The sequence below is a fragment of the Falco punctatus genome (genome assembly GCF_963210335.1).
Source record: "Falco punctatus genome assembly, chromosome: 5".
NCBI classification, from domain to species: domain Eukaryota; kingdom Metazoa; phylum Chordata; class Aves; order Falconiformes; family Falconidae; genus Falco; species Falco punctatus.
Genome location: NC_137584.1, coordinates 39,563,805 through 39,580,197, shown reverse-complemented (window position 1 = coordinate 39,580,197; position 16,393 = coordinate 39,563,805). Strand labels below are relative to the sequence as shown.

The 16,393-nt window shown below is 47.6% G+C and overlaps 1 protein-coding gene across 2 annotated transcripts; it reads right to left on the bottom strand.

Annotated features, from left to right (window-relative positions):
- Positions 1 to 1,605: 1,605 nt before the first annotated feature.
- Positions 1,606 to 15,614, bottom strand: PRR18 (proline rich 18). 2 transcript variants are annotated; one of them, XM_080388995.1, is made up of 4 exons: positions 11,396 to 15,614; positions 8,588 to 10,738; positions 8,187 to 8,233; positions 1,606 to 6,884 (listed from the first exon to the last, which is right to left on the bottom strand). In XM_080388995.1, the coding sequence occupies exon 1, from the start codon at positions 14,967 to 14,969 to the stop codon at positions 14,178 to 14,180; it is 792 nt and encodes a 263-aa protein (XP_080245121.1). In that variant the 5' UTR covers positions 14,970 to 15,614; the 3' UTR covers positions 1,606 to 6,884; positions 8,187 to 8,233; positions 8,588 to 10,738; positions 11,396 to 14,177. The 2 variants fall into 2 exon arrangements, with proteins under 2 accessions (XP_080245121.1, XP_080245120.1); XM_080388994.1 differs by having other exon boundaries at positions 1,606 to 10,738.
- Positions 15,615 to 16,393: the final 779 nt, after the last annotated feature.

The following is a 16,393-nucleotide window of genomic DNA, read 5'->3' as shown; positions in this document are numbered from 1 at the left end:
GCTAACGAACTACCTCAAAATATAAAGAACTAGCGCAAGCACTGTGTTTCTAAGGCTTTGAGTAACTGACTCAACATGCTGCCTGGGTTGCTACCCCTCGGTACAAAACTCAGGGCTAACTTCAGCCAGTAACCAGAATGAAGCTAGAATATATCTGGCTGTAACATGCTCTTCCATGCTACACACACCTCAAAACCCAAGAGCCTGCTTCTGGTTCTCAGACATCTCCAGCGAACTGAAGTTCTGCATACTTACTGACAACATACTCAGCAGATATACTGTTCTGCTGTCCAGAACAGAACTGGACAGCCAAAAACCAAAATCCAAAGATCCTACACAACTTATACATCCTGCTGAAAGGGAAGGCTTCTTGTGTCATGTGTGGTGCAATTAGTATATCAGAGACATCCATACCAGGTAGGCAGGTATGACTCAGGCCCCGCGGGACACAGGCAATAGCTGGAGGTCTGGAGGGATGGCCTGTGGCAGTACAACAGCTCTGGGCGCTCACAGGCAGGTAAGGCTTGCCCAAATTTTTGATACAAGCAAGAACTAAACTGTGTTGGTTATGTTACACATTTTGAGAAACAGAATTTTATTGGGATATCAAGAAATCAAAGGATTTCTTAGAGTACAGACCAAAAAAAAAGAGCTGTTAAAAATGTTTCTCTAATGTCTCACTAAACCCAGACTACTCCGAAAGAGCTGCACTACCTGCCTGAACAAGGTATCTGTCAGACTGTTTCTAAGCTTCAGAAAATGGCAAGCAATCCAGGCAAGCACAGCACGCAGGTTCAGGATAAGCCCCTGACATGCTCTCATTTTTGAGGTTGGGGTTGGAAGGGGTTGTTTAACGGCAGGAGCGCAAAACAGGTCAGCTCTGTGCCCTGCACTGACCTGTGATCTCAGCTCTGGCTTGAGGAACTAAAGTACTCACGTACCAGATACAGAACAATCTGATACTACTTAGTGAATTCTATCTGCAGCCTGTTGGTTTTTCTTGGTTTTATCTATCAACTGTTCAGCATCCAGCTCTGGCTAAGCCTGCTACTTTCCAGCATTCACTAGATTTGTGTCATTCCAAGAAACAGACCCTTCAGAAAGCATCCTCTTATGCCAAATCTTACAAGCAATAGCTTTTGTGCCAATGCTCTGAGGTGGTACAAGCTCCCACACCAGTGGTCACAACAACAAAACAGTTAAGAACGTATACGTTTACTTGCCCCTAGCAAGTACTATTTGAGATGCAGTCTGAACACACCTTTCTTGTTTGCAGGAGACTGACATCTGCAAAGGAAATAGTTACCATCTCACAGAAATACCTGGCGTTACTGAAAACAATTGGACTTGATGAAGCCAAAGGTCTTTTCCAACCTAAATGATTCTATAATTCTAAAACATTCCCGCACAACATTGCTTCTCACTCTCACTAGTACAATTTGTTGCTATGAAATTTCAAGGATGCCAGTGACTGATTTTGAAAGTTGGTGAATATCTAATGTGTATCTAATAAGCAGCAAAATGAGGCAGATGTGACAACAAGCAGAAGGACAGTAAAATAAAAAAATGACTGACATATAAAAAGAAACTTTGTTTTGTTTAAAAAAAAACAAACAAACAAACAAAAAACCCCACAAAAACCCAACAACAAAAACCCCCAAACCACAGAACACACAAGCAAAAAGCACCACTACTTCCTCCTCCTGCTTATTTGCAAAATCCATCTCACTGGCTAAACACCAAAGCACTGTTCAATAGGCACACTGCTCGCAGTGGGAAGAATCCTGCTTGCATTGTAAGTAATCCTTTGCTACCAAGGACACAGGCAAACATGCATAATCCCAGCAGTTCCCACCCTGCAGAAAGGTCTGCACGCACCCACTGTGTTGAGCAGAGTGGAAGGCAGCCTTGGCACCCACCTTACAGCCCTCAGCCTCCAAGTATGAGGCAATAACAGTGCCTGGAGCGAAGAAACACACCAATGATACCTTATGGCACAGACTGTATTTTGTAAGTGAGAGAGAGAGAGAAGCTAAAGAGAGAAACTTAAAATCAGTAGCAATAATTCCACCCATGCCTGTTCTCATTTCTAAATCCAACATTTTAAGGATCCTAAGCAGCAAAGTAAAGCAAACCTTTACGGTCCTGTCAAAAGCAGCCAGGGGAATAAGCACTCATTACGCTATGAATGCAGATGAATGTACTCCCACACTGAGTTAACAGCGAACAACACAGGGATCTTCTGCCTTAGAGAGGATGAGACTGACAGATGGTGCAGGTGCTCGTGTTCTCCAGAGGCAAGATGATGCTACTGAGAACCATGTGGACAGTACAAGATTTATGAGAGAAAAATGGAACCATGCCATAGACTGAGGTATTTTGTTGTTGTGCCACGTCCCTAAACTCCGGCCTACTCTTCTTCACATCAACTCTATCTTTCTATTTCCCCCACCTCCATCTCACAGCAGCTCCCTGGTGACATCCCGTTTGCCTCTTCCCGCACAGAGGTTCCCAGAAACACCATTCTGAGACCATTTAACACACTTCCCAGAGCTGAGCTCACATTTTTAGTCTACAGTGGGCACCGACACATGGAACAGACGAGTAGATTAGCTTAGATGAAAAGGGACTGTTGTTGGTCTCTGACTATTCACCTATTCCCTATCAACACAGTTCTGAAGTTTTTTTCTGATCCATCATCAAAAGGGCTCGAAGACAGTGCAGCAAAAGTGCAGAAAGCTAAACAAAGAAGCAATTAAACCACCGTGAGAAAACTTTCTGAAACAAGACAGTCTAAGACTCCTTTTAAGCTCATGCAACTCTCCACCTGCAATGCTTAAGATTTTGCATGCGATTTATCTTCTACTGTAGCTTTCCATACGTCCTGCAGCACCAGCTGAGAGTAATTCAGCCTGGAGACAGGCGAGGAACGAAACAGTGGGTGGTTGTTGGAAGAAGAGGAAGTAACGTAAGCAGTGCAAAGCTGGCATCACACAAAAGTGAGTTATCCTCTGCAGTATCCTGGCATGCACACCAGGAAAAGCAGAAAAAGTATTCAACAGTATTCAACAGATGAATAAACAAATACATATGTCGACATACCTGTCCCTCCTTTACATGATTCAAATTTTGACCCAGATAAACCCAGATGCTGAGAAGTCACTGTAAATGCACTGTTAATCCAAGTGCGAACCTGCTCGCGTGTATGCTAATGTTCTTAACAGGTTAATTATGTGTTGAATTAATTTCTAGCTGTACACAAGATACTATGTTGAACCCACACAAACACTGCTGCCTTATGTTATCATCGCTCTGTTCTTCTGTTAGATGATGTCTTGTCTACCTTTTCCAAGGAACTTAAATAAATCCCCATGGAAAGTACACATCATAGTCCTAACCTCAGTACTTCGCCATTTTCACACACACACAAAATGATTTTTGCTGTGCAAAACCACCTGAATCACCATACGTATAAATTAAGGCAAGGGTCTGAATCTACGACAGGTCAAAGAGGCAACAATGAGGTGACACTTGGCATCACCCCATCTAGTTTTTAGGCATTCAGCTCACAGACACATTCACCAGTCTAAATTAGACACCAAAACCCACATCGATAGTGCCTGACATTAAGTACTGAAGATTTGCCCTCCCACAGGTGCATTGACATTTTTCATAACGTGGCTGCAAAGACAGGTGTGTGTGGATAAAATATCCTGAAGTAACAAAGAAGTACTCAAGAAGAATGTTTCTCAAATCTATACTCAGAAGTTCCATTAAAATTTTTATTGTAGTGAATTCACTACAATAAAAGCTGCCCCTGAAAACCTAAGAGCTGTTTTTGAAACTGGGGCTCCACAAGTCAGATCCAACACAGTCTCACAGGAAAAAAAAGGATTTACTACTCACAGACAAGCAAAAAAAAAAATACCCTTCAGGCAACTGCCCAAGCTGCAGAGACAGACCACGTTACACGATCTTTATTTGTTCCGTTCCCACACACAGACTCCCTGGCAGATGAAACACAAGAAAGCCCCCATTAGTATGCTCAGGAAGCAAAAGCTCGGGTTTGCCAGCCTTTTACCAGGCACCACGGTCAACATCAACCAGAACATGTCAACGTGCAGCCCAACAGGCTGCATAATGAAGTGGGTTCTGGCATTTTCCAGTTGCTGGTGCAGGGAGCTGTGGTAAAACCTGTCACAGCAAGGCATAACGAACCCCTAGCAAGGCCACCGGGCTTGCCGGGGCACAGCAAATCCTAAGCGGTAGGTGGTGGTGAGATCGCTTATAAAAGCTGATAAGCACTTAAATGAAGGGCGATGGATGAATTACTTTGTACATAACCTCAGCATGCTTGACGCCACCACCGTGGTGTGCATGTGTTTGTGGTTTCCAAGGCTGCTTTTTATAAGAAGGAGAAAGTGAGTTCCAGCCTTCTTCCTACCTTCCCAAAGGAACGGCACCGCAGGCATTGCCCTGCCCGCCCCACTGGCTGCCGGCACGGCGGGGAGTGCCTGGGTGCCAGTGCAGAGCCCAGCAAAGGAGGCAGCTCCTGGGGAGCCAGTTTGTCACCTGCTACCTGAGTTAACTGCAGGAGGAACTGGGACACACGGTTTACTTCGGGGTTTCACAGGCGTTTGCCAGCACTCATCACTCGGTCTCTGCCTCTATTGGCTCCAGCAGTGACAGTCGCCAGCCACCACTCCTCCTGGCTGAGCACGCCCTTCCCTTCAGCCTGGCTCCGACCTGAACCTGTATCATTTTTCCAGGCATCTGAGAACAGACCGCTTTCCCCAGATACCCCAGCTCGCATCCTTGTTGTGTTTTAACCCCAACCAGAAGCACGAGAGGTTGTCAGAGCGCTCGTGGCGTAGGAAGCTGTTCTGCAGCCGCTTCCTACCTCCCCATCCCAGGAGGCAGCCGGGGCTGCTGGCAAAGTTCTGCTCCATGCTTCAAGCCCTCATTTTAAACACACTTCAGGTTGAAAAAGCCATGAAGAAAAAAAAAAAAACCAACAAAAAACCCAAACAACGCAGCAACTTTCAAATTAATAAGGCCTTCGAGACTCTGTGTCTCCAGTAATAGATTTCCTTTTTAATCCATCATTTGATCAAATACTGAACATTTTTTTTAAATATCTGTTTTTAGACACAGAAATATAACAAGTTAAATGTCAAATCCTTGCTGCAAAGCACAGAGATGTTAAAATAGTAAGTGTTACACAATAGCACATTGAAATGGGTGCACATTTTTATCCTTCTCAAATTTTACTTTTGAGAGTAATCAGACTATATTTTTCACTGAAATTTCAAAGATACATATTGTAACCTGATGCACACACCTGGATCAGAATTTCATCCCCTCCGGAGGCGGTTTAATGGTTAAAAAAATAGCACTAGGATCTAGGAGACATCAGGCAGTGCTAAATACACAAAATACTTTACCCACTTATACTTTAATCAGGATTAGAGCATAGCCAGTCAATGCTGCAGTACAAATATTTGGCAATAGCCACAGCCAACTGTCATGCCAGAAATGTATTAGGCAGAAGAGAGAGCTGTTCATCTCATGCAAATTTAATGTCAAAATATATTATCTGTGACTGCACTTCACAACTCAGCATGGCTTTGTGTGGAAGATAAAACACTCCTATTTGAAGCATTATAAATGTTTGCTAAATGCCTTAATTGCCCTCTCTTCTTACAAAGTGGCACTTCATTATTAGCTTACAGTGTGCTCTGTAAGCGAGATCATTTTTTCCTAATTCCTTACTGACACCTTAAAAATCTGTATTTTACTAATATTCCTTTGAATAAGAAGAGTGCCTGCTTTACCTCGGCATTCGGTGATGAACTGCTGCATTCAGCTCCTTGTTACTATGGCAATATTACGTAGGGGGTACAGAAACAGACTGATGCTTTTATCTTCTTCCTTTGTACATAGAATATAGTCTCTTCTCCCCCCCCCCCCCTTTATTTTTGAACAAAACAGCCACAAAGGGAGATGGCGAATCATTCAGAGAATCAAAACAAAGGTTATTTTAACTTTGCTGTGATGTTAACTGAGGATAAATTGCAGGACTATGAATGAGATATAAACACCAAAGACCTTAAGATATGATCTGGCAAACAAAGTAGTTTTTTTCTTCTAATGAAAAAAAAAATAAAAATGAAGCATTAGTGACCCACACCGCTTGCTTCTCAAACAAAAGTGAACCCCTTTGCTGTTTAGCAGTACCCAGGCAATGGTGAGAGCAAGCATCGCTCACACAACTTGCTGTTTCCCCTGGAAACAACTAAAACAGTCAATGTAGGCACATCTGAGAGTGTCAGGTGAGATGAAACCCCACATTCTATGTGATCCTGTCCAAGGATCCAAGGCTGCTCTATGATTACTAACAATACCTCCTCTGTATTCTTTTGTGTCTAACTAGCAATGGTTTAAGCCCCATCACCACCACCACCACCGCCCCCCAAAAAAACCCCACCAACCCAACAAAACCCCACAGGATGCAGAGAAAACTCTTCTGGTGGGCAATGCAATAGGAATAAAGTATTCAGTCCTGCTGCATGCAATCGAGATTTACAGCAAAATATCTCATTGGCATCTGTCGACTCAGCCATTTGCAAAAGCTCTCCTTGGCTGTATCAAAACAAACAAGACGAGCAAAGGTCTCCAGCCCAGGGAGCAGGCATCTTCAGCAGCTCAGCGGGCTGAGCTGAGCAGGGAGTTTTGCCACAGCTGGGGATCAGCCAGCAGTGACAGAGCTGTCTGCAGCCAGGTTTGCCACGCTCCTCCTCTTCTGCTTACAATCTGTATTCATCCACCAGAGGTTAGCAAGAGGTATTGCCTTCAAATTTCTTTTCATATTCATCATGCTGAAGCTAGGAAAAAGAAAACATGGGATTCCCCCCCCCCCAAAAAAAAAAAAAATAAAAATCAACTCTTCAAACTCAAGAACAGTATGTTTTAGGTTTTTAACTTGATATGCTACATTTCCTCAGTTGCTCATTCAGACAAGAGCACAATTTGGCAGATGACTTTTTGTAGTCCATGGTCTACTTACACTTCAGTACTGCCCTAGACAACCCATTTTTTTTAATCCTTTGCCCCAAGTAGTCTGTAGTTTTGACAGCTATGCATTCTTAATGTATGTTCCTGGGGCTTTTAGCATTTTTTAAATAACTTGCCAGTGGAGGTAGAGATTCCTTATTACCAGATCTAAGCCTATGGGCCACTGACTTTTTCAGAAATGCCATTAAGCCCTCGGAAGTAACCTTCAGATTCCAAGTAATCCACAAATCACAGGATTTTTAACTCTGGCTGGTATACAAACCAGTTTACTTTGCCATACTGCTGTAAATAAATGCAGAAAAAAACCAACCCAGAAACTGATTAATCTTAACATTGCAATAAAGCATTTCCCATGGGCAGCTGAGAGAAGCACTATAGAGACATATATTTGTAAGAACTCCAGAAAAAGTAAACAAGAAAGACACCCCCCCAACAGTAAACTGTCAGTAGGACCGATAACAAGGTTAGCAACAGGGATGTGAATGCCCTACCTTGCACAAAAAGCTTTCCCAAACACGCCAGGAACCAAAAACCAGTCCAAAAGGCATTATAAGCATCAACATGAATTCAGTATTTGCTATTTCATGGTAATTTCCCCCCACAATCTTGACAGTTTTAAATTAAAGATATCATGGTGATCACTAACAGTATCTGGATCAGACTATTTCCCATTTTGACAGAAGCTCATTGTAAGCTCAGTGGGAAAAATTAAGAAGCCATGAGATTGAAAGTGGGGGATTAATACTTTCCTTCTATTTGTAGTTTAAAGGAATCACTTGTTAATGGCATCTCATGCATTATCCTCCAGGTACATCTGCCAAGACAAATTATTTCTACTCTAAGTTGACTTGCGTAAAGTCTACACACAACTTTTTACTCAAAGTTAAAAGCAGCTTAGTGACTACCTATGAAATGAAAAAAATTAACTCTCCATACAACAAACGTTTGAACACAGTGACCAGCACAAATTTGTAACAAGATCTTAACAGCAGAGCATCACAGCGTTCCTTTTTAATGGTGTTTGTACAGAGCATTTGTGCCTGTCCCCAGAAGAGATTTCAGTCATTGCAAACTGACGTGGAGAAGACATGTTAGTGTGTAAGACAGCTCACTTGGTCAGTCACGAAACTCACTCTTGAGATTAGTTCAGCACTTTACACTGGTAAAAAAATAAATCCTAATGACATGCAGTCCCACACAACAGCCTCCTAGAAACATTTATTCAGCTGATAGGGAGAAAGGGGAGAGGGTTTAGCTTGCTATCAGGAACTCCAGGAGAAGTTATAATTGTAGTGCCCACAGGAAAAAAAAAATATGAGAAGGGAGGACAGGACTGTGTCATACGAACATCTATTAAAACGGCCAGATTTTAAGACCTTCAAATATTGGCCAGTAAATACATTAAAATGTTTTCAAAGAACATAACCATAATTACTATAAGGACTGTGTTTTAACAAAAACAAACACACCAAAATAAAAAGCAAAGCCACAGCTTCTTATTAAGCACTATTACCTGTTTCCTGCGATGAAACCAGTAACACCCAGAGCCGGAGGACATGCACCCTCTGGGCAGTGCAGCCGGGCGGCTGCCAGAACCATAACTTTCCTGCTGGTCTGTCGAGAGAAAGAGCGAAGGTGAACGGGACGGCATGATACGGGGCAGCACCAGCCCACCTCGGGGGTGAGAACAGCCCAGCCACAGGTCCCACCTCAGGCACACTTTGGGGGGCTTTCATGACCCCACACCGCTACGGTGCTGCCCTCGCACTGGGCTCTCACCATCACTCCGCTCCCAACGCCACCATCACCCCGGCACCGGGGCAATTCTTTTCTTGAGAAATTTGCTTTCATTTGCTCCTACTTCGGTTCTGTTGTAAACAGTCTGTGTTAGGTTTTAATTTAAAGCATTGAGAGTTTTGTCGCTTTGTGCTGTTCCCACTCGGGTTTTGCTGTTCGGAAAATGCCCCAGCAAAGGAAACGCTGCAAAGCACTTCCCATCCCCTCATTATGTGACTTACCTGATCAGCTCTTGGTACTACACTGATGGGTGAAACTCAAGCAGCCATGTGAGCGTTAAAAAAGAAATTGAAACACCAGAAATTGCTACAATTTGCTCTCTTCTGTGCTAATTGCTAAGAATCTAAGAGCTTCCGTGCTAATTTATTTTTATGCTTAATTAGGAACTTTTTTTTCCTTTTCATTCAAAGCTCAGCTTCTACCAGCACTCAGAAGTGTAATAATGACAGGAAAGATGAGGAAACTTATATTCCTTTAGTTCAGAGCACTGAAAGCTGAACATCAGTTGACTCTCACCCAGCAGTTCATTTAACCACAATGCAAAACTAATTTGGGGAGTGGAAATAATTCTTAAAAATTTTATCACACCTGGCACTTTCACCCACGATGCGAGCCCTCACAGTAAGAATGACCTAAGGTCATTATCTCAAGACACCTCACCGCAAAACACAGGCTGGATATTTTTGATATCTTAAATTTTATAAAAACAGAACAACCAAGAAAACCTTAAGCCATTCCACAGCTCTCAAGCTTTCATCATACATTGCAAAGAAGGGAAAATGACTTAAAATAACATCCTTCCAAAAAACCTCTGACAACTCTTTCAGTAAAATTAAAAGGGGCTAAAAGCCCTTATCTCGTTGCCTATGCACTCATCTTACTGTGTCCCACTGGGAACCGGTGAACTCCCCCGGAAGCAGCTCCTCACCCACACCACATCATTTGCTGACTGGCTGCTGAAGCTGGTGGAGATCCAGGCTGGATCCCAGCAGCTGAGCAGCCCTGCTACAGGCATTCATTCAGTTAGCATCAATGTTCTCCCCGTATTCTCAGAAGCAGCAAGAACACCTATGAATAACAAACTATAAGGTGGTATTTTGAGGTTTTCCTCCCTAGGAAGGGGAAAGAAACATTCGTGCCTTTCTCAGGCCAGGTACCAAGCTGCAGTAACCTCAGTGCTGCCTGAGCTGAGCAGAAACAGATCCAGAAGCAGTAGATCACCAGCATCGCTGCAGGCTGGGAGCTCAGACATCGCTGTAACCGGTCCTTGCAAAATGGTGGTTTCTCTTTCAGGAAGTATCAAAGCCAAACCTTTTCAAAAGCTCTTCCTCTCTTTACAAAGCCACCACCTAGGAGAGGCTTTTCTTAAGAGAGAAAACAGCACGTGCCTTCAAGTGCCTCACGAAACCAACCCACAAACCCAAACACCCCCCAGGGGGGAAGGGGAGCTGCTCCCAAGGCAGACACTGCCCACCAGCCCCCTAGGAGAGCAGCTGCCCAGGTGCTCCCCACCAGCGGGGCTGGGGTCCTTCCAGCGGGGCTGGGGTCCTGAGAGGGGCCAGTGGGGCTGTTTGACAGCTGCTCCTAGGGAACACCCCTTGTCTGGGCATCACAAGTGTTCTGGTGAGGAAGACCACGAAAGAACATAAAAGCTGGGCGACAACATCCTCTCCCCTCAGCTTTGAGAAGAAAGATGGTGCTAATTGTGTCAGCAGGGTGGGAGAGCTGAGACTGGGGCTAGAACCCGAGAGCAAACTCAGTGACGCACAGGGCTGGGGCTGTTTAAGGAATCATGGGCTTCACCTGTGCCTCGCTTCTCCAGGCTTGCTCAGAAACAGCAGGAAGGCTGAGACCATTTATTAGCCACCTTAAAAAAAAAAAAAAAAAAAAAAAAAAAAAAAAAAAAAAAAAAAAAAAAGAGAGAGAGAGAGAAATACAGACCCAGAATGTCTTTTTTTCCACCCCCCCCTCCCCTTTTCCACCATAAATTGTACTGATGTGTTTGGAGGAGGAAGGGCCCTGAAGCAAGTATCGATTATTTTAAGCATACATGGCACCAGCTGCTCATAAGTCTCTTTCAGCAGCTGAAAGGGTTATGAGTGGGAGGCTGAGGCACTTTGAAGATGGCTAATATACTGTAAAAAGCAAATATAGTGACTTCCAGGCTGCTTGATCGTTCTTATGGCAAAAGCAGACCTATGGTACCTGAAAAGCATTCCTGAACATGTCTGATCTGTTCACCAGTACAGAAGAACAGTTCATACTTAGGTCAATCCTTGCACTGGGACACGCCGGCAACCCCACAGGCTGAGAACTGGAGGGGGGGCGAGCCGACAGCAGCCCTACCCACCCAGGGGAAGCTCCCCTTGTGTCGGCTGAGCACAGGCACAGACGAGGGACCAGCGAGATGCTGTTTCACAGCATCGTGCCCACATTTTCCAGTCGTGCCAACAGCACCCTGCCCTGAACCCATGTCTCAGCTGGAAGAAGGCCCAGGCTGACCAGGGACCAACTGGGTACCCACCGGTGCTGTGGTGGCAGGTTTGGCATGTTTTGGTTCTTGATGCTTCAGACGGCTTTCGCTCTTGCAGCAAGAAAAGGAATCATGATTAGTTTGTATTTCAGTGCCTCTTGGCATACAATTAAATAATGGATCTTAGATAACAGCAGCGGTACTGCACAAAGGCAAATGCAATTACTTACTTGAGGGTTTTCGCCGTCTGAATCTCCATAGGCGTTTTTGTCTTTTGAAGCCTGCCACTGGGCTCAAGCATCTATTATACCACATATTAACAAACTAAACAAGCAGTTCTGTTATGTTTAATTTACCTACAATTTCTGGATAAGAGAATCCATCAGTTTTCTTTTTAACTGAAAAAATACCAAGAGCTAAGCTACATGCAAAATTGACAGAAGTTACTGTTAGGATGTAGGAAGTAACTTCGTCTGTCTATTTTACTACCATTTGTAAGATTTATAGGCATTTCAGACAAAAGCATTCAGAACACTAGGGGCATCATTTATTATTAAAAGAGAGCAGAAAAGTAGCAAATACCGAAAACAATAAATCCTGATGTTAACGTTTAATGAATGTTCCAAGTTCCAAGCAGACAGTAGTTATATGACTCCACAGAGCCCAGTGGCTCTTAACATCCAGCCCCAAACTGGGACTGCATGTCCTCATCGCAGAGGGAGCCCATCTCAGGCTCACTTCCAATTACCATGTTACCATGACTTACCTAACACAAAAGATCTTAGCTGCATGATCTCTGGGTGGCTTTGTTCAAATTAATTCTAGGGGGGGGGGGAATAATCAATCTACCCAGGCAGTTCCTGAGTTCTCAATTTCTTCTTTCTGTTCTTTCTGGTTACTTTGAGCAGGTTTTTCCTTTGCCAGACTTGGCAGTCCTCTTCAATCCCCACCCCCCCGTCTCAAGCCCCCAAGTCATGCTGTATTTGCTGTTGTGCATTCAAATTTACTGAATTTTGTGCCGCACTTCAGACTCTGAACAAAGCAGCTTTCAGCCTCACAAGCAAGCTTTATCATACTTCAGCCCTTAATGAGTGAATCGCTTTTTGTTGCAATTGGAGATGCTGATTATAGTTGATATGAAAGTGCAATGCAGTTTTAAGGAACAACATGTGTAAGAGTCTATGATGCTCCTTTATAAACCGGCATTCCCAAAAGAGGTACAAGAGGAAAACTCAGCTGCAGCTTGGCTGCTACCGTCTTCCTCATGGTTAGAAAAGGGAAAACCAAAACAATAATAACAAAAAGTTGGTGTGATATCAATCCAGCATAAATTAAATTCGGCAGCAAATTTGCGATTGTTAAGGCAGATTTTCTCGAAGATGTTACTGAAAATTGATGAATATGGTAGAACCACTTGCAAACTCAGTTACAATGATATGAAGATCCATGTCTTTCATAGCTAGCACTACAACCTACTCTACATTTGCTTAAATGAAACACAATTACTCTCCATATGTTCTCCTGCCCCATGCTTTTCTCTCTGGCCTTTGAGTATAGCTATTTCACACCTGTATTATACTGGTTCATTATTTTCAATAGCTGTATCAATGCATTTAATAAATAATTTCTCAAAACATCTCCTCTGTTATTCCTTCAGTTTGAGGAAGAAAAAAAAACGGAAAGAATGTTTGAACAAACCTGGAACAAAAGGGAATACTGTACAAAATGTAGCACATCACTACATTATGCAACTAATCTATAGAAAGGGTTATCTCCTGTGATTTAATGGAATGATCAACAGAGGCATAATTTGGTTTAAACAACTGATACCTATCTACAGGACATGTGTAATTCCCAATTTGTGGCACTACACTGTGTTTTATTCTGCTACATAAATTCAACTTCACATGTCCCTACACACTGACATTCATTTTCAAAATATTTACCATTCCGTAGCAGGTATCTAGGGCTGACTTTTGTTCTGAGAAGCCAGGTAACAATACGAGAGCGGCAGTAAGCGACCGAGATAACTGTAAGCCTGTTAAGGTTCACCTTGCCCTTTCCAGCCGGGATTTTTGCACACTTGACCCCTCGCAGCACACAGAGCCCCGAGGAGCATCAGCTACGGGCACAGCCTGAGGCGGGGGGAAGGCTGCGGCGGGTCCCAAGGGTGGGGGGCCGGGGACACGCTGACAAAGGATGCTGCCGCTGTCCCTCCCCACCCCCGCACGCTGCCAGCAGCCCGAAAGGTCGGACGTGTCTCCGTGACCGCCCAGCAGGGGTGTGACACCAGCAGCCCCCCGCCCCCCCTCCTCCGCCCAGCCGGTACGGTGTATAACGGGGGCTCTGCGGGCGGTGACCCCCCGCCCCCTCATCCCGAGGGCACCCAGGGGGCTCGCACACCCCCCCGGCAGCCACGGACCGATCAGCGACAGCCCAAGGCGGAGCGACGGACGCGCCGAGGCTGCTGCCACACAAAAGTTGAGTCATTTATTCAAATAAATAAAAACGAACTTTTATGTACAAATATACAAAAGCATCACGCACACCTTATAAAGTACTCGGAAGCCTTAAAAAAACAAAAGACGGGGGGCGAGGCAGGACGCCCACAGCCAGCCCCGCTCCCCCCCAGCACCCCGGCACCGGCGGGCGGGGGCAGGCGCCGCTCCTTTGTCCCTCGCCGCACAGCGGCGCCGCCGCTCCGGGGATCGGCTCCGGGGACCGGCTCCGCCTTCACCCGCCGGGTCTCCCCCGGCGCGGCCGGCATCACAAAGGCCCAGGCGGCCCCGCCGGGCCGCTCCCCCGGCCCCCCCGCCCCCCGCCCCGGTGGGGCTCAGAGGGTGCCCAGGTGCGGCAGCGTCTCCAGCCTGTCGGGGCGGTCGCGCCCGGCCGCGCTCTCCACGCCGCGCAGCCACTCGGTGCATTTCCGTACCAGCCCCTCGTCCACCGCGGCCCCCGCCGCCGCCGCCTCCTCCTCCTCGTACTCCTCGTCGTCGTAGCGGTGCCGGTCGTTGAGCAGCGAAATCTTCAGCAGAGCGCGCAGGTCGCCGCCGCCCGCCCGGGCGCCGCGCCGCGCCGGGGCCGCTCTGCCGCCGGGGGAGGGGGCGGGCTGCCCCCGCTGCCGCTCCAGGTTGCGGCGCTGCAGCACCCGGATGGCCTCCGGGGGCAGGCTCAGCGAGAAGCGCAGCGCCGGCTCCCCCGCCGCCCCGCCGAGGCTCTCGCAGGAGCGGCTGGCGGCCCCCGGCGCCCCCGGGCGGCCCCGCGGCTGCGGCGGGGCGGGCGGCGGCCGCGACCCCCGCTCGGCCGGCGGCCGGCGCTGTAGCGAGGAGCAGGGCCAGGAGCTGGAGAGGGGCCCCGCCCGCTCCGGGAGCGCCCCCCGCGCCTTCCGCGCCGCCTTCTCCTCCGCGGGCCGAGGCGCTGCCTTCTTGGGGGCCGCCGCCGCTTTCCTGGGCTGCGCCCGGGCGGCGGGGGCCGGCAGGAGGGGCGGCAGGGAGGCGGTGCGGCCGGGCGCTCCCTCCGGCTCCTCGCCGCGGGCCCAGGGGGCGGCGGGGCGCGCTCCGGGCAGGGCGGCGCATCTCCCCGCGGGCGGGCAGGGCCCCGCGGCGCGCCGGGGCTGCAGCCCCATGGCGAGCGGCGGACGAGCGGCCCCCGGCCGGCGGCGGCAGCGCGGGGCGTGGGCTCCGGCTGCGCCGACGGCCGCTGCTTTTCCCCCTCGGTAAGCCGGCCCCCGTCCCGCCCTTCGCCCGCCCCGGCAACACCCTTCCCCGGCGCGGGGCGGGGATGAGGTGTCCCCCCGGCGCCGGCCGTCCCGCCGCGCCTCCCGCGAAGGAAGGGTAGGGAACGGGGGGCCCTGGCCCCGGGGGCAGGCTGAGACCTCCCCAGTTCCTCTCGAAGTCCTCAGGCCTCCCAGCGTGAAAGGGCGGGTTCTGAACGCCACGTTAAAGCGGCATCCTCCCGCCACCGTCAAAGCATCAGCGACACTTTGAGCAGCCCGGCCGCCGCAGCGCCACGAGGAGGGGCAGGCGGAGGGTGCAGGGCGCCGCCAGGCGCGCCGGGAGCGGGGGCAGGCTGGCACCCCGCGGTGCCCCAACACGCACACGTCTGTTTGAGGACAAGAGCAACTCGGCTTGGCAAGAGCCAGCCTGGTCCCGAGACCCTTCTGCCTCGCCTTAACTCCTCCTGTGACTGAAACAAAGCTCAGCGCTTCTGCAGGGTTTTTGTTATTATTCTCTCTCTCTTTTTGTTGTTGTTGTTGAGGAGGAAGGCAGTTGTCTCCTACCTTTTAAAAGTAACCTGAACACGAATAGAGTTTAGGGAGGTTTCATAGGGTAGCAATTAAGTAAACACGTATTCCTATGAATCCAAGATTACTACCTCTTCAAAATGTAGTCTAAAAAGCCACCGCCTGTAATTTCTACAGATTCTACTTCAAAGTACTGTTAATTAGGGTACCAGAATTTTATCAATAGATGGTGTAAGAGTCGGTCTAAAGAGAACAATATTGTCTCAACATTGCCAACAGAGACCTGGAGATGGAATGTGGTCCTCATGGACCTCAAGACACAAAGACCCTGGGAAAGAGAACTGCACGGTACGAGGAGTACTATGCCGTTCCCTGCAGCCTGGGATTGAATAAGGCCACATAACAGCTGTCCAGAAGATGGATCACAACTGTGGTCATAACACCGAACCAGAAAACAATACAAGAACACGCCTCCTGGTGTGAAGCTACCCACCTCTGGGTCAAGATAACCTGGCTCGAGAAGGCGGAGACTGGCGGGAGTCCATGGACCAGAGGAGGAGCAAGGTGTGTTGCTTGGCATAAAAAGTTGCCAACTTTTTAGCAACTGAACTTTGGAGATCTTCCCCACCAAGGATCACAACGATCGGAAGGACCGGTGGGATGCTGCCTGGACCTGGGACCCTAGGGACGCCTTGGACCCGTGGTGGTAGCTATAATCCTCTTTCCTTTTCTTTTTACTTTACCTTTTATTCACTTTCTGTCTTTCTACCTATCGCATGCTGCTTTATGGGCAAACAATAAAATTG